Here is a 24,824-nt window from a genome sequence, read left to right on the forward strand (position 1 = left end):
TGCTCATGGCATAAGAAAATAAGAGCTATTACATTTACTGCTAAGATTCTTATGCTTCTTTTTGGTATCCAAGATTTCCAGTGTCTTTTCTCACAGCTGCCCAAGTTCCAAATTTGCTTTTGGTCAAAGGTATCAGAGATAAAATTTATAAATACAACATCTGCTTAAAAATATGTGAAAAAAAAAAAGTCCTTTGCCCACTGCAATTAGCTTTAAATTTAGTTTGTTTTGTATTTTAAATATAATTGCAATACAAACTGTAAAAACTTTTTCTTTATATATTTAATGTTGCATGATATTCTGATTCTTTATAATATGTAATCTTATGTTACAATTTACATCCAGCAATAAGGAGACTGACAAGTTCTCCTACTGTAATTGTGGATTCCATTTCTTTAAAATAAAATTTTGGCTGAATTATTTATATGGATTGAATACTTCATGATAAGCATTAAATCATGATAATATTCATGCTTAAAGCAAAAAGATGTGCATTGCCAGTTACTGTATATACAATAATATTTCCATTGTTCATTGTATTCTTCAAATGTATCAATGCCAATAAGCGCTTAAATTATGCTGTGAATACACTCTCAGTGAATAAACACTATGCATCAGTAGATACCAAAACCACCAGCACAAAAACCCCACAAGTATAATAGTGGTCTTGAGTGCACAGAAATTACATTTATAAAATGTTGAGATTAGTTTCTCAGAGGAAGTCACAAATTATTTCAAACATACACATTATCAAACAATCTTTAAGAATTAAACCTTTTAAAAGTGAACTTATAGTACTGGAAAAGTGAGCTGCATTTTGTGGGGAGGACTATAGCAATGCAGGCCATTTTTTTTTAGTTACTGGAAAGTTACTGAAGGTCGCTGGGCTTTCCCTCTTCTAACAGAGAGGTTGGAATAATTCAGAGGCATTAGAATTTTCAACTCAGAGGTTTGAAAACAATTTTACACACACAAACGTGCTCTCAATAAGTCAAGGAAATAACATTATACATGGCCTTAAGAATCAGTAGGGTTAGGACCAAAGAACATAACCTTCTCCAGATCACACAGCCATCTTCCAAAGTGGCAGTGCAATAAGTAGCAGAACACCTGCATTGCCCATAACATTAAAAACAGACACTTAAAAATTGAAGCTTTGATTACAGAGACAATGGCAACACCTTTAAAAACAAAACCTATTCAAAGGAAACAGCTAAAATAACAAGAAACTGTAATAACAATTGCTCAGATGACAAACGTTACCACTTTTATTACATTTTCACTGTCCTCAAAATCTATGTACCTAACACAAAAACCATTACAGTAGTCAATTTTCTGAGAGCGTTTTCTTAGAATTTATCTGTTAGTGTCATAGTAATCATATAAATGGAAAAAGTACAACAAATACTTTAAATTTAGATGTTGAAAGAATTTTTTTCCTCTTCTTTTTTAGCATTGAAAGCCAAGCGAAAAAAAAGGAAAGACTACCACATGACTTAGACTGAGCAAGGAAATCCTGTACCTGGGCAGGTACTTGGGAGTGTATATGGAAGAAATACGATTTCTTTTATTAAAATGTTCATTCTGTACTTTTTATAAAGCATAATGCAAAACCAGGAACAGTTTTATCACATACTGACAAAAAGGATGGAGAATGTTATTTAAACACATGTCCAAATTCACAGCCAAAAGAAAAAGTTGTACTATTTACCCAGATGTGCTCTAACAAACGAAAATTTGGTGGTTATTATTTGGTTTAAGAAAAAAAGCAAGCCACTGAATTATTTAGGAAAACAGGCTAAATGAAATGAACAGATTTTTCTTTTGGTTTCTTCTTCTTGGATTTTGAGATAGAACTTTAACAGAGGACTGTATCAGCTCTGTTCTTCTCACCTTCTTACTTACTTTCTCTCAATAAATATATACTTGTTATCATTTAAGAGTTTTCCTTTGTGGATTCACAGCTTTAGATTCTTTTCACTGATCAGATCCAGTTGGCAAAAATACAATTGAGCCAAGCTCTTGACTAATTATTAGCATTGTTTCTTTGTTTGCTCTTTAAAAGCTCCAGCAATGAAGATAGTAGTAGAAATTTCACAAAAATCAGGAACACAACTATATTACAGCGCTTTGACAAGTTTTATAGAAGTCTTACTCACTTCACAGCATGCTTGATCAGTCTATCCTGTTTTGTATAGAGCCACCACTTACTACCAAGCATCTCTGTACCAGCTGAAGAGTACAGAAGGAATGGCAGCCTATTTTGTGTAGAAATCCAAAGACTTGCATTAAGAGAAGCTAATGCTGAGAAAGGTGATGTTATTTCTACAAACCTGTGGTTTTTGTAACTCTAATGCTCTAATTCAAATCCTATTCCACATCTTCATTCTCTCCAGTTTACTTTTCTATCTGAGATGCACAATGTATATTGTTAAGTGGCTTCACATTAGCAAGTAACACAAAAGCATGCTCTCTAATTTACCTATTTAAATTTCTAGAAATTCTCTTCCACGGTTTGTTAGGAACAGTGCCTTTTGTTTACACTTATGTATAAAATGGAAGCACAATCTTAAGAAAACTTGATTATGAATGAATGTTCTTGGCAGCTACAAGCAGATGCATGTCCATACACATGAAAGGCAGAAATGAATCTTCACAATTTAAGGGCTTCAAAGTCAGGAAATCTTTACCACCTACATTCAATCTAATTTCAAGCTCTGTTCAGCAAAGCGATAGAGGAGAAATGAGTTACCAATCACTTCAGAGTATATCTCAGCTACTGCGCTATTACAAGCATGAAGTCTCAAACTTTAGAAGTTACCTGAGTAGAATCAAGAAGATTCTGATCAATCAACAGTAGAAAATAATAAAATTATACAATCATTACCTTTGATACAATGATCTTCCCTGGATCTGAGAAAGCCTTGTAAATTAGACCCAACGGTCAAAACGAAATAAAGGAGATTTATCCAAGATTTACAGAAAGATTAATGATGTAGAAACAGAACAGATACACCCAAGGCACTAACTCAGCTCTATACAAAATGCACTTAAAAGCATGGCTCACCAATTTGTTTTTTAGTCTGAAGAAAATAACAACTGCTTCAGAGCAACTACCACAAAGTAAGAAGTTAATGAGGGGCACTGGCTTCATGGTGACTGTGGCATAGCCACAGCAAATGCCAATCATTCAAGACAGGCTATCCTTTAATCTGACTACCTTGTGTTACCAAATCACCATCAGATACCTTGCTAGACCTAACTGAATTCTTCAGTATTGAAAAAAATACACAACTTTACCTTACCGGGACTGAAAATATTTATTGCAAAGGTTAAAAATACTTGTTCCTACCTCCACTTTCGTTCTGTAGAGAATGAGACGCTTTAGGCTCCCCACTTTGGCTATATGGTTGAAAGCCTGAGGTGGTATTTTATCACATGATGAGAGATTTAATTCCTGAAGATTTGGACACATTTCAGTGATGACCTCCAAGCACGCTTCATTGAGGAAATGGCCACAAGACAATTCAAGACGTACTAGTTCAGAGCCACAAACTTTCAAGAACCTGTAAAATAACACATTTTAAGTGAAAAATAAACATACTTTCAGGTGAGAGTCTGAATACTGTCAAAATCTGAAACATGTAAATCAGGAAATAATTCCTTTCAACAAAGAAAAGCCATTAGTCTTAACAATTCTGTTTTGTTTAGAAAGTTGGAACATGCTTTGTTCTTAGCATTTACTCTGAGACAATGTACCAAAGTACAGCACTGATAATGTCTGAAATGCTTCTAGACTGTCCAAGGCCAATTTTGACAATGGCCTCCAAGTTTCCCCCAATAATTTCATATTTATCCAAGACAAATCTTCAAGTGTAAAAATGTGGTTAAACCAAGCAGTTTCAAGACTTTCAGGAAAAAAAACCTCATTCCTTTCATTAACGAGTAAGTCAAAATGAATATTTGGTAGCTGTTCTAGAACACAGAAATTCCTGAGAACTATTTCACTTTACTTTCATTAGAATTATAAAAAATCAGGATATCAGATGACTAAAGATCCAAAATTTAGAAACTTTGATGGTCTCTACATGAATTACACTTCCTGTCAGAGATCTTGTGTCAGAAACTCAAGCTCTATTATGTCTAATCCCAGCTTTAACTAAAAATACACAAGCTTATGTCACAAGCTTAAGTCCCTTTTTATTGCAAAGATAACCTTCAAACTGTAAATCAATCACTGAGCTTGTAAGTTTGATATTTAATAGGATAAAACCCCCTACACATTTGCCATGTCTTTGTTGTATTTTTATGGTTTCTCCAGTAGAAAAAAATCTAACTTCTTAAAATACAGGCTGCAACGAGTTTTGCATGTGACTTCGTAGAATAATGGATCTACTTGTGAAAGAGCACGAATTAGTTTCTCTCAGCAAATATTCTGACCTGCTCTATTACCAGTTCTATCCTACAAAAACCTTCATGCAGACAAAGCAGATTCAGGTCCTGATACTTCCGCCACAAAGTTACTTCTTGGGTTTAACTGATACAGCAGAAACAAGGCTTCTGTTTGGACAAAAACTACTATTGCTACAACTAAAGAGCTATTAGCCTTCCCAAGCATCTGCTCCTGCTGAAACTGCTGGCCTTAGAAGCAGACACATTCAGGGAGGCATTCCTCAATGACACTAACAGTAGCGTAGGACTTGAAATCCATCTTTCAAGATCCAAGTTTTCAAACCTTCTCCTTGTTTTTTCATTACTCACTCAAGTCGTACTTCTCATTCATCATCGTCCTTCTTTATTCCTTTCATCTTGCATATTACATAGCCTTAGTTTGACTATGCAGATCCTATGCAACACAGAGGGAGAGATTCCAGGGTGGCAACTCCAGCCCTGGATGTTTGTTTCCAAGAGTCACCTGAAACCTTGACTGACCTGATCTAGCACTGGGGACACTGGTACCTCAAGTGGGGGCCTGGACTAGACAACCCTGAGAGGTCCCTAACATCCAACATTTCTATGAGCCTATGTGAAGAGAAACAAGGAGAGGATCTAAGACATGAAAGGGGAGACATAAGCCCCAGAGCCACAGGAGTTCTGCCATGTATCCAAATTTACTCCTCCGCTATTTTTGCCTAACTTTGAAGCCCCTCTGCAGAATCTATTTTAGCCTGTAAAATCAGTTTAATCAAACACCAAGCACTTATTTGCTGTTTCCATACTGGATACAGTGAATTGGCCTAGACTGATAAGCCTTCCTATGGGAATATCAGAGCTGAAGTGACATGACAATTCACAACAATTAACATTGGGTATTTAAACATTAAGCTGCTATTTTCTGACTAGCAATAAAGTTCAACACTGTCATGGAGAAATGCAGGATGGAAATCAGAGTAGAGATATACGGATACATTGCTGATTACCAATTAGCCAATTCCTCTATTTAATGAGTGCTTTAACAATACATTCACACAGCTTCTTTCATCAACAAATTATCACGTTTGTTTGAATGGCAATATTTTCCATAAAACTTTGTCAGTTGCCACTTATTATACATCTAGCTTTTAATCTGGTAATGAATAAATATTTTATGAATTACACCATTACAATAATGGATGTTAGTTTAACTGCCACATAATTTAACAGGGTTTGGCTGCTATAAATATTAGTACAGATCAATGCTTTTCTCTTTCTAGGACTATTAAAAGTTAATATTACCAAGTCAGGGAAATGCTCAGTTAACCTCCTAGACTTGGAGAAGAACTCCAGGCTCACCAGCTTGAGGAGTTATTATCCTCATAATGTTTTATTTAAACTCATTACACTTGAAACACACAGGCAGACAGCAAACACAGTAACAGCAACGAGCATTGCCCTTCATGGCTTTGCTGCCCTTTTGGAGAAGGTTATTTAGGAGACATTAAAGAGAAACACAAGGGGGATAAGGGACATACAGCAGGGCACAAGAATGAGCAGAGAGGCATGTAGAAAAGAGATGAACAGAAACAGAGGAGGAACCTGAGGAAGTCACCAGACAGCACAGGACAGAGAACTAGGCAGAACTGCAGAGTTCTCTAAACAATGGAGACACCCTCATTTTTGTTTGCACTTAACAGACTGCTCAGAACTGAGGCTTTTGCTTACGTCTTTCTACATGGATCTCCATGTAGAGCCATATGGCAAGGTAGAATACAAGTTCTCATGCTTTCAAAACAAATGTGGCATGGTCTTCGTACTTCTTAGACTTAACAGACTCCGGACGACTGGCTCCGACTTAGCTAATTTGAAAACAAACAACATCCAAAAAAGTACCTTCTACCCAAATCAAAATTTCTTCACATATCTCTCCTTTATCACTGAAGACTGACCAGTGCCTGATTTCAGTCTCTCCTCTGTTCTGCAGTCGTCCATCCCTTTAAGTTTTGCTTTCATTATCAATACTTTATACACACAATTTCTCAAGTGATTTCTCTTCATGCCTTCGTATTTGTTCTAAAATATAACTAAACAATCTAAAATAATGTGAACATGTACATTTCTTTTACTGGATTAGGTCTTTCCCTCAAAGTTTATCCTCATTCTAGACCGCAGTGTTTCAAGTTTTTTGGTTGTTCAGTTTTGGGGGTTTTGGTTTTTTTTTCTAAGATATTTTTGGGTTTGGGTTTTGGTTTGTTTTTTTTGGTTTTGCAGGTTTTTTGGGGGGGAGGGAGTGGTTCTTTTTGTTCAGAGTTTTTTGTGCTGTTTCTAATAAAAAAAAAAAAAGCAATCTCACTTTCCATCACCTTCTTCCTGGTCTCAAGAACTGCTTCTCATTTTCAACTCCTTCAGCTTTTGGGAAGAGAGTTGGTCCTAGTGAAGTTCTTCTGAAACATCAAATATACCTATTAGCAGTTAGGATGATATTTGCTCATGGTGATGCTAAACCTATCAGGATCGCTTAGTCAGCTAAAAACTTCTAATCTTGTAATTCATGTCTGTATCATAAACATATCTCATGATCCAAAATTAAAATCTAAGGTATGTTCATGTCAGAACATAAGACTTCTCAAACAAAATTCTCAAAATACCTTCAGACATATGCTTACAAGGGTGCTTAAGACACCATGTTTGCTCCAATGGTTTCTGATGGAACTGCACTGGATCCAAAACCTATAGTTGAGTGTTAGCTTAATGATCCCCACTTACTCTATATCCCCTAGTTCAAAATTACTGAAAACTCTACAGCAAGCAGGGATCACAGTCCAGTTCTCTTTCATCTACTCATCCTTCTTAAACACAATTATCACAACAGTTGTCAATCATGCTGATTTTACCAAATCTATTTTCAATTGAAATTTTCAGTACTAATTTTATACTCATTGACATACATTTGAATCTGTTATCCAATGGGCAGGGTGGAGAGGGGAAGCAACTTCCATTTGTGAACAACATAGGGTTGGATACACTGGTTTTTTTTCTTTAGCACTTTCCTTTGTAGTGTTACCTTATACTAGCATCCACATCAGGGATGTTACCTCCATTACTTAACAGATATAACATTGCCCCATTTGCCTGGCCTTCCTTGGTATTGGCCTGCTAGAATCAGTATTTCCTGAAAAGATCCATTTTGGTTTGCTTCAAGCCAATTGCATGCTCCCTCCAGCCACTCAGGTCCCCTATTTCCAGAGCCTGCCACCAGACAAGAAAAATGTCAAGAACCCACTTGGATTTTATTCTTTCTCATTTCACTTCTAAGATCCTGAGGTCTTTTCCTTCTCACGGTAGTTCTATCTATACGATTACTTGCACAAACTCAGCAGAGGACTTCCTGTCTTGCAGTTACAGTCTTGCATTTAATACAATGGTTTGTAGAATTACATTTTAATATGCTTCTTAAAAACATGTTCAGATATTTTTATATTCACAGTGATGTTTTTCCTTTCAAGGCTGCTGTGTTACATGACAGCAGCAGCATTTAGTACAGATAATTGTAGCAAAAGTGTTAAGATTGGTATGAGCGGAGAACAGCTGGGTACATAGAGGTGCAGAAGCATGAGAAAGAACAAATGGCATTACAAGGGCTGGTGCAGTGCTGTGTGTTGGTGGAAGTCAGATTAGCAGGTCATGAAGATCCTTGAATGTATGTATGAGCAGTTTCTCAGGACACACAAATTAGGAGATGAAGGACAGAAGCAGCATAGGATGGCGAGACCACATGCTACACAAATTGATTTGGACACGTCTCGGTTGTCTTGGTGCATGCAAGTATGCATGCTTGAGAGTGAGACTTAGTAAGATGATCAAAATTAAGTCACCTTCCCTTTCTCTAAGCTATTCTAATTGTTACAATGATATTTTCCATTCTAGCACATATTACACATTCTTTTTGGTAACCAAATTCTAAAACATTGCATGCAAGTAGGAAGAATATTGAGTACCTGATCTTGTGTTTTTCTCAACACAGATTAAACTATTTCAAGAAAAAAATGCAAAACAAACATTATTACTTAATGTCAGTTACAGCAACCCTAGTTTTACCAAAAACCTGTGGAAACTAAAGCAAGAGATAAGACATGATTTTTAAATTGAGAATCCCTGTAAAGCCACATTACTCCTATTTTCTGTGACTATTTGCTGCATATTTCAGTAATTTCTCTGACCTTCCTGCTTGTCTGATTTGTAGCAAAGCCTCGCCAAGCTAAACATTGTCAAACTACACTTCTACTAAAAGCGACTAAAGCCTTCAAACATGAACAACAAAATTGTTGAAGAAATATTCCTGGATGTGCTTGACATGCAAACACTGCACCACTAACCTGAAAATAAAACACTATTAATTCATTTTCACAGTATAAAATGTCAGATGTAAATAAAAATCTTAATACCTCAGATACTTAAAGCAGAAGAATTTAAACAAGTTAATGGCATTATCAGTGATCCAAAGAAATCTGCATACAGAATTCTTGTTTTTAAACTGTCACTGTCCTTCAGCTATTTAAACCTCAGAGTATTTATTCAATATTTCGATATTTAGTACACCTCCAGTTTGACTTGTCTCACTCTTCTTACATAGGTCTTACCCTCCCACGCTGATATTCCCACCTGGCATGAAGAGATCCACCACACCTTTAAAGCCAAGAGAAGTGCAGAGCTGCTTATGTAATGATTGCTGTGAAATCTTTCCTTAATCCCAGTCATTTTGCATTCCAGACTCCTGAGACTGCTCAGATACTCATTTCATTTGTCTTTCACTTTTTGGTACACTTTATTTCAATCTAATATAAAGTTTAGTTAATTTATATTATATGCCAAAGTGAAAAATTTATGACAGTAATTTTTAGCCCTAAGGAGTAGATGTTATCAATAAGTTAAAATACCTTCAGCTTTGCCTCAGGATGTTCATACGCCTGAAGCATTCTGTCTTCTCATGATAATACAGTATTTGCTTCAGTCACATTTTTTAAAATTACTCTTTAAAAAACTTTCCACTTCAATACATTTTATAAGAAAATATATATTTTCAATAATTTCATGCATATATGAACATTTTAAAGCAACACACAAATTTATACAAGCTACTACTTTTAAGACTGTCATAAGAAATTACAGATAAAAAAGTTTTTGAAAGATATTTTCCAAAATAAGATTTGAGCAAGAGTAGCATTTAAACGTGTCCTGACTTGCAGAAATCATAACAAACTGTAAAGTTTTTAATTCAACAGTGCCAATTGTAACACCAAATGCTGACAAAACCACAGAAGTATAGATGTCCTGGTTTTGGACAAAAGGAAAAATTGTGGGAATTCATGGTTATGTGTCCTGGATGTTGTAATATCCCCAAGGTGGTTGTATCTTAATGACAGCCAGGGCAATAGAACCGCCATTTATTGACAGATTTATCTGCCAAGGAACAGTATCTCTTACCAGGAAGCTACTTTTTTGACAAAAGTTACCTTAACACTTTTGAAAAGCAAGTCTTATTCTAGTAAGATTCCTCTATTACTAGGTACTTTCATAGCAAATGAGTAGCAAATTTTCCTCTCCTGAAGGCCAGAAAATTTGACAAATATGCTGATGAAGAATGTCAAAAGAAAAACTTGTGTTGGGAAATTTTACTAGAAAAGACACTTTTACAGAACAAAGAGTTGTAAAATTATTTCTGCAATAGAAAAAAGAAAATATACAAAACCAGACCTAGTTACATAAGAAAAGTTTTGTTTCAGAAGGGAAAATTATAAGCAGAATTTAGACATGAAAATTATGTAGCTTATAACTTTTCTTCAGAAATTTACAATTGAACTGCATGTCCCATTCCCAGACTGCATGGACCTCTTCCAAGAAATACTTTTTCCTAAAACTGCAGATAACTTCAGAATTGCATCAATGTCTAAAAACATTTCCCCCCTTGTTACAAATAAATATAATCCCTTATAACAAATATAAACTGAACATGTTTATTCACAGATTATTAATAGTCAAATAATGAATATGTATTATTTTAGAAATGCTGAATACACATAAGTGCCACTATTAGTTAAGCATTGAAGCAAAAAAAAAAGTAATTAGCAATAAAGCTATTTTCAACTAACTGGAAGTCAGAAATACCAGAACTATACAGTTTATAATTCTCTAAATTTGGCAATAATTATTTTCGAGACTACAAAAATCTTTAGCAGTACTCTGTTAAAAAAACCAAATTCATGAAAATGAAAAAAGGCTGCCACGAAGATGCACATACGTTTTCAGAAGACAGACTTAATAGCCAAGCATCAGAAAGCAAGCACTTCATGATTTCAGAGTTGAATTCTCAATTAAAGCTTGCATATTTATCCTCTGCATAATGTATCTAATATGAAATCCAAATTTAGAAGAAATGTTTGTACCCCATTCAACAACTAGCTGACGCTTATTTGCGTTTTCTATCAACACAAAAGAGCATAGGTTTCTTGGATTATACTGGAAGGTCAGGAAAAACAGAAGCAACATTCTCATCTTGACAAAGTATTTCTTAAAAATATTTTACTTCCTCAGGTAAGGCACTCAGGCACAAAAGGAAAGAAAATGTCTGCATACTCGATTTAATCTTTTTATTCAGACAAGTTAAGACAACTTTTTCAGATATATTAAACACGTCTGTTTCTTATCAGTCCATTTCTGCTTTCACCTGACATTGCTGATTACCCCTTAGTTGAAGGGGCCATTTTTGCTTAAATGAAATGCATTGATAGAAGCTGTTTAACTAATGCTAATGAGCAAAGAAGCAAGAAATGATATCTTAAAGAAAGCAGAGAACACGGCTGTTATACAGAGAAGAATCCCTGCAAATTTGCTATTTTAATGACCTACAGCAGTCATATTTTCAACTCAACAGAATATGCACATGCAACCCCCCTGTTTTCCAAGAGGACTAATGTTTTAAATCATTTTTATGAAAATATTTGCATTTACATTGGACTCTAGTGATTACTTGGCTCATACCATGCAAGCACGCAATCAGTTTACTACTACAGCTGTTCTAATACAGTCCTACTGATGACTCATCTGTACAAAGAACAATCACAAACGTTTTCCTCTTGAGATGGATTTCTGACAGCTCAGTTTTAGTAGAGCGTTTTAGAAGCCCAGAAGAAAGCAAAACACTGCTACTCCTGGAAGAAGCCTTTCAGTCACAACCAGCTTGGAACACGCAGACCCTACATACTGAAACAGACTTCTGCTGCTGCGTTCAGTATCTATTACTGTTTTAATTGATGTCTTTTTCTACATCATAACAATCCCCCCCTTTATAGTAAATAATTTGTCTTCTAATAAGGTTTCAAATACTCAGTGAAACTACTGTACAGCAGCTCTGCAAACAGAGTTTGTCAAAACACTTCTGTACATTTAACACTGACCTGCTAAATCCAGAAACAGAGATGGCTCCCCTGTTTCCAGTCCAAGATAAATTCAGCCATTGGATGAGAGTGCAGCGGGACTGTAGGTATTCCAGAGATGTGTCATTAATCCTTGCCCAGTAAGGTTGTAAACTGAGATGAATGTACTGTAGAGGATCACAGCAATGTTGATAGAGTAGCTTACAAGTTTGTGCTAGTCTACACAGGTCTGGTACTGTAAGGTGACTCAAAATCAACTGGATGAGCTATATTAAAAACAGAAAAAAAAGTCACAGGTGGTCATATAGCACTTGAGGTGTTAAGGGAAAACTGTAAAGTAATAAGAAAAGACGTTCTAACTTCAAAGAAAAGTAAAACCTTTTAGTTAAAAGTAACTTTTCAAAAAAATCATTGATTAACTATTAAATAGGACTGCACTGCCTTTTCAATTTGACAACATACTAAACAAGAAAGGAAAAAGCAAATCAGCATATGAAAGTGACAGGAAGCTTTCAAATTAAAAGTTTTTTTACCCATGCTAATTTAAACAGTGATATATATGTAAACACTATGTTTACATATTTCCTTTCACAGTATCTGCCCTGCCCTTGATCAGAACACAGAACTGGCATCCTCTTTCTTCTCTGGATTTGGTTTTTCAGATGGGAGCATATTTGCAAAGTATATGGAAAAACCATACCATGTCCCAGTTTCCCCACACTTTGAACTGATTTCAGATTTATTCCTCTTCTCCCTGATTTAAAAAATCAGTGTTTTGTCTTCTATTTTATATCCTCTCTGAATTACGCAACCAGGTAAAAAATTTAACATATTCATATCTTCTTTTACAACATAATCTCTTCCTTGCTGTAATACACTGAGAGCATTTTTCTTCTACGCTAGAGTCAAATCTGAAAGGCAAAACCCCATTTTTATCTGTATCAGTTGAATCATCTGAGTTTCAGAATAATCACCAGCCCTTCTGACTAGCATCACTATAAATGTTTTTGTAATGACTTATCTCACACTCAGAAACTAAGAAATATCCCTCCTCTCTTATCACACTCTGTTTTCCTTTCTAAAGAAAAATCAACACACAGAGAGACATAAATACTCACTTCAGGAAATAACAACACCCACCCCCCCACAAAAAAAAAAATCTCCTTTAACTTAGGAAATGAGAGAAAATGGACTTGAAAAATGAAATCTAAAAATTAATGTCTACTTTATCAGGGCTGTCTCTAACAGATATAAGTACCTGCACTCAAGTTATATAAGTAAAATTGACTGTTTTCAAGCAGAGTGGGAAACAATAACTTGTTGAAATGAATCAGTGTAAATTAAAAAAACAAAACCACCCGCAAATCAACTTAAACTGCAGAAAATCCTTTAGTCCTTTCAAAATACCAACATGTTTCATTTTAACGTTTTAGAAGGATTCATAAAACAAATCCGCCAAAAATCAGAATAAAATGCTTGACATAAAACAAAAATGGAGCTTTTCGTGAGATCCAAACAGATTGTACTTCCAGTGTACTAGTTTATGATGCAGCTACCTTCCACCTCCCCTCCTCCCTGCTTCATTTTTGGAAGAGAAGAAATAAGAAAACAATTCAACTTCCTGCAAAATGGAAAATGTTACTTCCTACTCAGCTCCAGATTTAGCATTTGGATTTCAAACATGATCTACGACTCTTAAAAAATTTAACTTCAACTCCAATGCCAAAATAAAGTGTTTGATATACTTCAGTTTCTCTCACGCTCGATTTCCAGCCTCCCCTCTTCCCTTCTCCTTGCTCTTCCTTTCCCCTAAAAACAGCCTAGGTTTTTTGTTTCTGCAGGTATCTGGAACTAAGACTCAAATTGATGCAGAGGACCTGCAGAGCCATTTCAATGTAACAGTAATATATAAATGCACTGCAGTTAATATATGATAATCAACAAAGTTTGCACCCAACTGACATTTAGGTTGTTGACATTTTGGAATCTGAGAAAGACCAAAATAACTAGGAGCTAACATAGATATAATCCCAAGTTAGTATCTTGATTTTTCCTTGGCTCAGTCCCATACTTAAGCTTTAAAGCTGCTTAACACAGTTTTGTTCATCATTCTGAACAGCAGATACTTAAACATATACCTATTTTTCTAAGATCATCAATTCACTTAAAATAATTTTCAATATTCTGAAAGACAGCTTCAAACTATTTTGCAACCTTTCAGCCATTCCACACTCTGTAAGCCACCTAAATATCTATTTTATTACTGCCTTTTCCCTCAGACTTTTCTCCTGTGTTACATACTAAGATTTCTAGAGCTGAAAGCTCAGCAAAGGCTGCACAGTTAGCTGAATTTATGTCTACAATTAATGTGACATAATAATGTCTGACAAAGGCAAAGTAACACAAATTTTTTTCAATGAGAAAAAAGTCATTTTGTAAGTTCCGAGCAGTACAGATAATGGTGAATGAAACTATAAATGCCTCAACAATGTCCCTTTACACTAACTAACGACTTCAATGAGTATTTCATAATATATAGGATTGTTGCAATCTTTCCACATGTGAGATGAGAACTCTCACCACACAAAAAGGTCTCAATCAGAAAAAAAAAAATCTGTCTTTATTTTTTACTGAAATTTTGCTACTTCATAACATCTAGAATGAAAACATACAATGAAATATCACTACTATGACACTACATTATAAAGAGCTCTTTTTCTGGCTCTTGATTAAAAAAGGGTAACAAGTTCCAAATGTGCAGGCTAATAACCATTAATCACCATTAGCCTGGAGTCTGGTGTCTGTCAGAAATCTGATTTTTATGTATGTGTATCCTAGCATAACATACAATTTGATACCATGAGTATGTGACATGATAGGCTGTACTGTACTAGGCTGTGTTTATGGCAATTCCAAGAATGCTACAGAACTGACTATCTGCTTTGAAAACTAATTTCATAATGCAGTTTCTTACAAAGAGTTTTTACTCTGCCTTTATGAAAAAATATGACAATCATTATCATTTCACAATTTCTTATCAAATCAATCAATAAAAACAAAGTTTATTGGAAAAACAACAAAAGGAAGTATAAAAAGGAACACAAAACATAATTTATACAACACTGATTGCCTTTTCAGGCTATGATGGACTTAAAGTACAAAAGTACTTTCTCTCCCATTTCCAGGGCAAACATGGCACAGGCCAGCTTTAAACATCTGGTGAGATCAATGGCCACTACAGTGAGAACCTCCAAGAACTGGAGGTTTCCAAATCATAATTATCCACAACAATTCAACAAACAGCAGTAAACAAAATCATTGTGTGCTAAGCACAGAAAGGATCCTGATTCATACCCAACCCATGTGTGTTTTATCATCGCCATAGTCCCTGATTGCAGCATCTCACATATATGCATATTTTTTGAATGATCAGTTAAAAATATAACATGGGAAAAAAAATGACATCTTACCTATTGCAAAGCTGCTTAAAAGCTAAGAGAGGATCTCCACTCTTCAGTACACAGAGTAAAATTTTACTGATGGTGTAGTTCCTAATAACACTTACTGAACCAAAAGCTTCTCTAGCATTTTAAAGCTTTTTTGCTGAATAAAAGCAACAACCATTTGTACCTAATAAAATACTTTCTGTGGCTAGAGCACAATAATGCAGAACTTGACTTGGTCAGAAAAGAATGCCTGGATGATGGTCAGATGTACAATATCTGCACTTTCTACAAATTTCCTTTTTCAGTTCTCCAACGTGAAGATGAAATGATTTTACAATACAAAAATACACAGATTTATGCACACCACTCATTCAGAAGCACGCAAATGAATGACTTGCAATTTTTTCATTCTGCAGCCAGAGCTGCTACAACAGCTTGGACACCAATCAGAATTGATACTAAAACATGCTCAGATAAAGGACAAAGGATATGTGCACAAAGAGGAAAAGGCAGGAAGGAGAAGATGGTATTCTAGAGCTTTTGCACTTTCTCAACATAGTTTAAGAAAACCCAACCCTGGTTCCACAATCGTATGGCTTGCATCAGCAAATGCATGCACATTCAATACTGCACGTGAACACCTGAAAAGTGGATCTTGCAACTGTTTCACAAAACACAACCATTTAAGTCTCTTTTTTCTTTATTCTACTCACATAACATGCTTTGGTGGAGTCGATTTTACATCACCAGGCCACAGGCTCTGATCCTTTCAGCAGTGGAAGGCTGTAAAAGTTTTAAGATCCTTCTTGATCCAAAGAACAGAAATGGATTTTACTGGCAGATTGCACAATCAAAAAACTGCAACTCCAGGAAGACTAAAGTTGGAGGGATCTTCTCCATGTGCCACTAGTCAGTCTAATCTGCTACAGCAACTGGCAGTATATTGGCTATCAGCTGAAAGGAATCTTGTGACATATGGTCATCAGCTGTTAGGACAACTTATAAGAACCTCATGAATTTCCCTTTGCAAAGAAAGGCATAAAATCTTGGAAGTCTACAACAGTTTGTTCCGGAAAGATGCAAGAAGTTTATTGTTGAGGGAAAAAAGTGTATTGCACTTAAAAATGCTCTTGCTTATTGCTCTGATTCGTCTACCTAAGTACCATTTAAGGGATGCAGATCTTACTTTTGGGACCCATTTCGCAGAACAGAGGTGCCAAGTCCTCATTTAACAGTGAAATTCACTTCCCCAGCAGACACAAACAGCTCATAAATCTTACAGGCAGCTGTTGGAAAAATTAGCTTCAAGGAATGACTAAGATGTCATTTGTATCTTTTTATATCAACATTTATATAAAAAATATATTTTGGACTTCAGCATGCAGGATTTCTCCTGACTCTCCTCTGGAGAACAAAAGGTGGGGGTTTGGTACTTGGCACATCTTGGTGAGTCCCAAACTGCACAAGATGTATGCTGTGGCAGGTATTCTTCACCTTTCCCAAAGGCTTTGAATTTGTTCAGGCCTTCAGGTCTCAAGCATTTCTGCAAAGCCAACTAAGACTAAGGCCATACTCCTTCCACTTTACATGCTGCACAAGTTAGTCAAAGAACTGAGAAGAAAGACAAGGACATGAAGTGTCTCCTATAAAATTCTTTCTCAATTTTAAGGTAGTTCTGGAGAGGAGATGATAGATAGTACAAGTACTTCACAGCTATTTAGGGCTGGTTAACACCATTCATGATCAGGGAAGAAAAATTCTCTCACCTAGGTCATCCAAGAGTTCACACTTTTTTCTACAGAAGTCAGTGCCTATGAGTCAAGCATTTTTCTCAGCTTTTTGGCAGGAACAGTCCATAATGTTTCTCTAGAATTCTTACAATGATTTTTGAGCTCACAGTGCATCAAGCCATTCCTAATGCCATTTTGAGGAACATCACAGTCTATGAAAGGATAGTCTATGGAAGTTTCAGAAAGACAACAAAGGCAAAACAAAGACTGGAGGAACTGCTGCCTACTTAGCACAACCCACTCAGCCTGTGTGTTTTGTGAATTACAGAGAGTAGTATGAAAAAGCCTCAAAACAACTCAAATAAAGAATAGGCATATGTATGAAGACTTAGGACAGCTACACATTGACAATCAATATGCCCTTACAAAGAGATACAATTTTTCATATACTGTATAAATGAAAACTGGAAGGAGACAGCAGTTGCCTTACTTCATTCTTACACAGTTCGAACAGTTCCCAGAAAACTCTGACACTTGTCAGTCTTGAAGACACCATGCAGAGCATTGTTCCCATATCCAATATGATAAAAAACTGTCACACTACAAAGTACAACATTTTTGGTTTTCTGATGCCCAAACCTTCCAGCTGGACTAGAAAGAGGTAGACTGGGATTACTGCTGTCACAAAACCAATCCAGAAACAGTCTTTTCTAGTTTTCTGACAAATATTCCACCCATATTTTCAGTTTCTTTAAATCAAGGCAGAAGAAAAAAAAATGTTCTTGATATTGATAGACCATATAAACTTATTCATGAACCAAACATGTTAAAAATGGATAAAAAAAGGAAGCTGGTAGACAAACAGGAAAGCAGAAAAATACAAAAAAGTACATGAAGACAGAAGTTCATAAGAGTAACAAGACTACACAAACATTTCCTAAATTAAAATTTTAATATGTACAATCAACCATTTATAGTTGGATTTGACGATCTTAGAAGTCTTTTTCAAGCTTAATGATTCTGTGATCACATGAAACAGTAAAGAGATTGATTCATCTCTCTGGTATTCTACTATACTACAAATCAATTTATCCAGCCGTTTCAAACAAGAAAAAATCCTATATTTAAATGAAGTTTTATCTACAATTAATTTCTTTGAATTACTAAAACCAACATATTTGCAAACAGTTATGCAAAGTACTTTTTTTACTTCAGTACTGATATTCAAGCACCAACAGTAAAATATATTAAATAATACACTGGCTCTAGGGAAAAAAATCAAAACCAAACCACCACTAGAGCTAACTCAGGATGAAGTTAGTATCCTCATTTATTATTCCACTGCAGCAACAACAAAAAAGACCCAAACAAAACTCAAGTTTGGTTTCAAGAGAAGAAAGATAAGAGTTGTTACATTCTCTTCCCTTCTCTTTCCTCTTTACAAGCACAGTAAACTTCTGTAGGTTACTAGGACACGTGGTCACTCAACCATGGTCTTCATGTCTCAAACTGGGGTACTTAGAGACAAAAGATGTCATAAAACCAAAACAGTATTTGATTTGAACAGATATTTCTGTAAGTGCCCTTCAATCATCAGAGCCATCTCAGCACACTCCCTTCACTTTCAAAAGCAAGTCTAGTTCGAGTGAGGAGCACGCTGAGCACTGGATGAGCTACCACAGTAAATAAACACTTGCTGCTTTTGGCACACTGCAGCACACTGAAGAGCAGGAACAAACTTGTCTCTGCCCAAGCCCAGAGAGAGGTTTGACTGGCAAGTAGAGGCTCCTTTCCACCATGCACAAACAGTTTATTTCAGGAGAGGTGAAGATAATTGTTTTGTCTCTCAATTCTTACACTAACCAGGGTACCAGCCTCCATAAACAGCTACATCCCACTGAGAATGGCCTGGCCTGCACACAGTATTCAGTAATCATACTCCACAATCTCATTATACTGGAAATTACAGGAAAGAAAATATTTATCTACTGACTCTGAGCACAATCACAACTGCCATGCTTCCAGGGGATCTGAAAGGAGTTTATTCATAACTGTTTTCTGTGCTAATGATAGAACAAAAAGTAGCAAGCATTGAAACAAGACAGTGTACAGAAGTCCATCTATAAGACATTTTACCTGCACCACAATTCAAAACTTAGCTGGCTGGAAGAATCTTATTTCATAAAACGAAAACATAATGGCAGTCCCTAGAACAAAGTTCTGTAAGTTTTGTACAAGAAAGAACAGGAAAACAAACTTTTAGCCTCTTAAAAACTATTTCCACTTTCAGATGTTGATTCAACCTTTTCGTATCTCTTTCGTATATTTTGTTTGTCAAGCACGAGGACTAAAAACTATTGGAAAACTGCTAGAAGCTTCCAAGTTCAAGAGCTGGAAATTCAAGGCAAGAATAACTGCTGCAGTAACTATGCAAATACCTAACATCCATCCATGGAAGTAGATAGACTTACATAATTCAGGCATACCTATACAATAACTGCAGGAAATTCACAAGGAATTCACAGGGATTCGCAAGGAACTGTAACCAATCTCGACCAGTACCCTGTAAAGGACCTTTGCACCCTTAATGATCAAGACAATGATTGAGTATAAACATTCTTTTCTTACCTCATAAGGCAGTTTATCAAAATATCCGTTAGTCGGCCATTCCCTGAGGGTAACGATGCTGAACTGTTTATTAAGGGTGTCCATTCCACAGCCATACTTTTCTTCATCCTCATCTTCATCTATATCATTCATATCAATCATTGAAGTCTTTAGTGAAAGCACAGGTCTCTCTTTCACACCATGTAGCACTACTGCATCCAATTCAGTGTAATAGTCCAGAAGAGAGCTGTTCACTTCCAGTCGGATTAAGTTTGTAGGAAAGTTTATCTGTTTGATACAAGGTGTGAACTGCCGAGCCTGAGGACCATTCACCTTTGTAGGTGCCTCAGACCAAAGTATTTCCCATCTGTGAAAAAAAAAATTACACATACAGTATAGGGATTAAAATCAAAGTTACTAAAGCAATTCCTGAACACAGTAAGAGGGCAGCTTCTTCTGTCAGAAGTATTTAACAAGTGAGAAAGACGGTTAAAAAGACAACAAAATTTATGTTTTCCCTAGATTTTATAAATATCCTAAGGATGAATTTAACAGGGCACACTAACTCATGACCTTAGCATGTTTTTTCTGCATTGTTAAATAACAAAACAAGCTGTAGACTCATGGTCACACACTTGTTACCGTTACTGGTGCACAAGTTTTTCTAACATCTCACAGGTAAGATAATCATAACAAATGGATTACAGATGTCTTCACAATGATGGCATGTTAGTCTAAGTATACAAGCAACAGTCTTGCCATGTAACCCCAACATACAGTCATCTGACCTCTCTTATTTTCCACAAAACAAAACAAAAAAACCCCAAACCCCACAGCTCGCTCTTTAACATCATGCCTGTCTAAATTACAGTATTGCAAGTTACTAAAAAAATAATCTAAACTTTACTTTGTTTACCTGTCTAGACAAGCAAAATATTCCTTTTAAAAGTAGTTCACTGTCAAATTAGCAAAGAAAGTAGAATCTTCAAGTCCTTTTTTAAAGGGTTCTTTACAAAAAACGCTAGAATTTCCAAACTGAAAAACTGAGAAGTTTTTCTCCTCTTTGGTCCAGTGACAGGAGGTTCAGGGCATGCATAAAATTACTGTACATACATCTTTACTTGCACACACAGACCTCAGATTTCCTCCTGTAAGTGACAGAGAAACCTGTCTCCAACTCAGTAATCTGGAAGAATCAAGTCTTACATTCCTTAGGTCTTCAGCTCTTCCAAACTTGCCAAAAGGCCTGAAAACAGAAACGTGCTCTTTATATCTGCATGAGTCCTCATCCAGTGAATGGAAATCCTTCAGTCACTGGTACCCATGTTTTTCCTCCCTCAAGTCTAGTTAATTCCTAAAGAAGGAAGCCTCTAGCAGTCACTGCTGCTACTCTCTCTGACAGTATGCTTACCTCGATACCCATCTACACACTTCCACATCTTACTCCATATTCCATCTCTTTTTGATCACCCTAGTCCCAGCTTCAAAAATTTCTCTCAGACTACTTGTCCTGGCACATGCATCTCAGAAGTACTCTATCTGCTCCCCAGTATCTCAGCATCTTGGCTTTTCTTACCAGATTCCATGCAGGGGCAAGGTGGGGGAGTGGAGAGGAATATCAATTAAAAAAATAAAATAAAATCAAACATGCTTTATTTGCAGAACAAATTGCTTAAACTTTTTCCATCATGACAGAAAGCAAAGTGGACTTTCATTAAAACATTGCACATGATATAAGGTGCAGAAGTTTGATATTTGTTACTAGGAAAATTAATTAGGAAAAAAATAGGGAAATTAATCCATATTGGTTGAAACTTCCATTTCACAACTGACATTTTCAGGTATGCACAGATAAATTTTCCTAACCTATATCAAGTTGCTCTCTAAGCACCTTACAGTACAATGAGAGGCTTCCAGAAGTCTTATGTCAAAAAAATAGTCATGAACTAAAAACAAACATGCAAGACATGAACACGTGGCACATCAGAAAGTACTTATGCAGGAGAGTGGACAATTCTACCCTAAAATTAACAGTTTTCATAAGACAGACTTAGTCACGAGAAAAGCTTTCATTAATTTATGAAATTAATGCCAACTCATGGTAAAATAACAGACGTCCCACTGTCACACCCTCTCACATAGGTCAATTCTCTAAGCAAATACTTAATGTCAGCAATGCACATGTGATGTTTCTTGAACACATCCAGATCACCATCTGAAATTTTGCTTAGACACTTCCAGGTACCTACTCAAGCCATCCTTAGGGAAACTCAAGGCTATTTTTTCACTAATTTAGCAAATGCTGGACCATCAGCTTCTAACAGAATGGGTCTCAGTTACTGAATTTCCCTTTGGTACCCTGAAGAGAGGACTATCTAGCAGTAGTGGAGCTCTGGAAAAAAAATAATGCATCTGGAGATCTAGGTTCACCAAACTGGAGTTCAATAACCAACTTCAGCAAGCAGTATCTGTTTTCCAGTCTTTGTAATAAACTAGAGAAAATGAAAGACATGTAGGATGACTTTACAGTCTTGTGAAATTCCACATTACATACCAAATGCTGATGAACAACAAAACCAGTGACAATTTTCCACTGTCCTTGTCATATTCTTCTTTTCATCAACAGCCCACCAATCTAACTTTAAAGGAGTTAGCTCTTGGTTTATCTGGAAAACCTCAAGTCAATCAGGTTGATTTGATGTTCTTCTCTGCCTTGGTGGCACTGCACACAAGAACAAGCAACAGCAATCACTCTGAGTCAGGGCTGGTAGATTCTTCCCAAGTGTAGGTATACTCAACACACCCACTACTGCAACTGGAAGTGATCTCTTCATCTAGAATCACCAGCGTGATACTTAATGGGCTGCACACAATCTGAATGGGATTGAAGAACTCACAGTGGGATCAAAAAAGTCTAAATTTCCAAGAGGCTTCAGTAAGAATCACATGTCTTCTGTTCTGGAGCATTCTTTTTTTATGGTTACCCATTTAAAAATCTTTCATAAGAAAGGCATTTTTACAGTCAATCCTGGTTTGAGGGTACATACCAAAATCAGCTTCTCTAATAAGGTTGCCTGCATTTGTTCCAAACTTAAGGTGCTCAATGAACTATTTAACTCAAACCAAAGAGAAATTGAACCTCAATAAATAATGTTAAAGAAGACAAAGGAATCTAGCCCTTTCCCTGTACCAAATTAATTAGGTAGCTCTCAAAAAATCAAGCAGCATCAAATGATTGCAGGTAGCACATCGTCTGTCATCACCTCTTGCAGATATACAGTAACAACTGATCAAAGATGTTGCAATGAGTGTGCTTTGATAAGAAGGTTTCACCTGTAGAGCTCTGCCTCTTCCACTGGCTGAAGTCTGGTGACAACTCATCGTTGTCACCAAACTGTAAGCATGCAGAATGTGCACCACAGTATAAAATCAAGGCCACATTAGTGGTAATCATAACACAACACAATCAAAAATAGGGATTGATTTCTTCCCCACATAAAAACTGAGATTTTATATTACAATATTCCCTCAATCTCACACTACTATTTTTTTCTTAGGCTTTCTGCACTCTGATAATTCATGTAACAAATTTGTACATGGAATGTTAGTATAGTTTAAGGAATTACCAAACACTTCTCACCAATCAAGGTGTGAGTGGTACAAAAGAAAAGTGCAAAAGGTCTCCATGTGTTAAAACAGCAGTTTCTCTGACATTTATGAATTTTAAAAATTGGTTTATGTGAAGGAGAGTGATGTAGTGCCTTCTGTCTCTAAAGCAGCCAAAAATATGAGAGGACAGAAAATTCTCAGCTGGATGCTGGTTAAACCATAATGAAAAAACTTCAAATTACCTGTCATGTTTTAAGTATTAGGATCATTTAGAAACAATTACATGCCCTCTGAAAAATACATGCTTATTCCCATCCATGAAGGTCTGACTCCATCTCTATAAACACTCTGAATAAAGTTCACCTGAGCCAGCATCATACAGAGCTGTGATAGCAGTATTCAGTGCACCAGCAACAAAGAAACACAACCAAAGACCTCTTTCTGAACACCTGCATGAGTCATTCTTCCTTGCAACTGAAGCATAAAGTGAACACATGGGCCAACCATGTGGGTGTTAGCCATTTTTCAACAAGAATATATAAAATCCTCTTGAGCAAGTATTCCGGTACACCAGCTCCTTACAGAGCCTCTTGTAGGCTGCAAGCTTTTGCACACAGAAAAGTCTTGGATGAGCTGATGTTTTAAATATTAAACAAAGAGAAAAAAGATTACTAAACTGGACTAGTATAATCCACTAAACATTTAAGCAAATCTCAAATGTTTTCCTCTCAACATAGAGTCCACCATTAATTTGGCCTTCTTTTTATATCAAAGCAGGAACTGGTGAAAAAGAACCTTCCTAATGACCTGCTGTAGTGGGTTTCTGTGGCGGGGTTTTGGTAGCGAGGGCGCTACAGGAGTGGCTTCTGTTAGAAGCTGCTAGAAACTTCCCCTGTCCCGTGGAGCCAATGCCCGCTGGCACCAGAACGGGCTTCCTGCAGCGCCACTCAGGAGTAACACCTCTGTGATAACATATTTAAGAACTGAAGGTTGCTGTGCAGAGGAAAATTCCAGCCAGGGAAGAGCAGAGTGAGAATATGGGAACAACAATGCAGATACCAAGGTCAGTGCAGAAGGAGGGATGGGGGGTGCACCAGATGCCAGAGCTGAGGCCGCTGCAGCTCGTGGTGCAGCCCATGGTGGACTGTAACCCCCATTCCCCATCCTCTGGCACCACTGGGGGGGAGGAGGGAAGACATGGAAGGAAGGAGGGGTGGGGGGGAAGGTGTTTTTCAGATTATTTTACTTCTCACTCTTTTGCTCTGATCCTGTTAGTAATAAATTTAAGTAATATCCCCACTTTTAATCTGTTTTGCCTGTGAAGATAATCAGTAAGTGACCTCTCCCAGCTCTTAACTCATGAATCCTTAGCTGTTTTTTTTTCTCTCCACTGTCCAGTTGCAGAGGAGAGTGACAGAGTGGCTTTAGTGGGTACCTGGCATCTGGCCAGGGTCAACCCACTACACCTGCCCTTTCTACACCGGTGTTCAGAAACACACCCGTAGTCAGCTGATAAAACAAAGCAGCACTGGAAGGTTTTTTGGTAATAAGGCGATTTAAAAATGAGTATCAAAAGAGTCAGA

At 36.5% G+C, this 24,824-nt stretch overlaps 1 protein-coding gene across 1 annotated transcript in view; it reads right to left on the reverse strand.

The window, feature by feature from the left end:
• FBXL4 (F-box and leucine rich repeat protein 4) overlaps positions 1-24,824 on the reverse strand; it is a 58,715-nt gene that overhangs the window by 23,195 nt on the left and 10,696 nt on the right. The window contains exons 4-6 of the mRNA XM_017818710.1: positions 19,654-19,999; positions 11,871-12,115; positions 3,353-3,566 (exon numbers count right to left, since the gene is read on the reverse strand). Of these exons, the coding sequence (XP_017674199.1) occupies positions 3,353-3,566; positions 11,871-12,115; positions 19,654-19,999 (805 nt within the window). The remainder of the gene's footprint in view (positions 1-3,352; positions 3,567-11,870; positions 12,116-19,653; positions 20,000-24,824) is intronic.

This window comes from Lepidothrix coronata, unplaced genomic scaffold, assembly GCF_001604755.1.
Source record: "Lepidothrix coronata isolate B3197 unplaced genomic scaffold, Lepidothrix_coronata-1.0 Scaffold70, whole genome shotgun sequence".
NCBI lineage: Eukaryota > Metazoa > Chordata > Aves > Passeriformes > Pipridae > Lepidothrix > Lepidothrix coronata.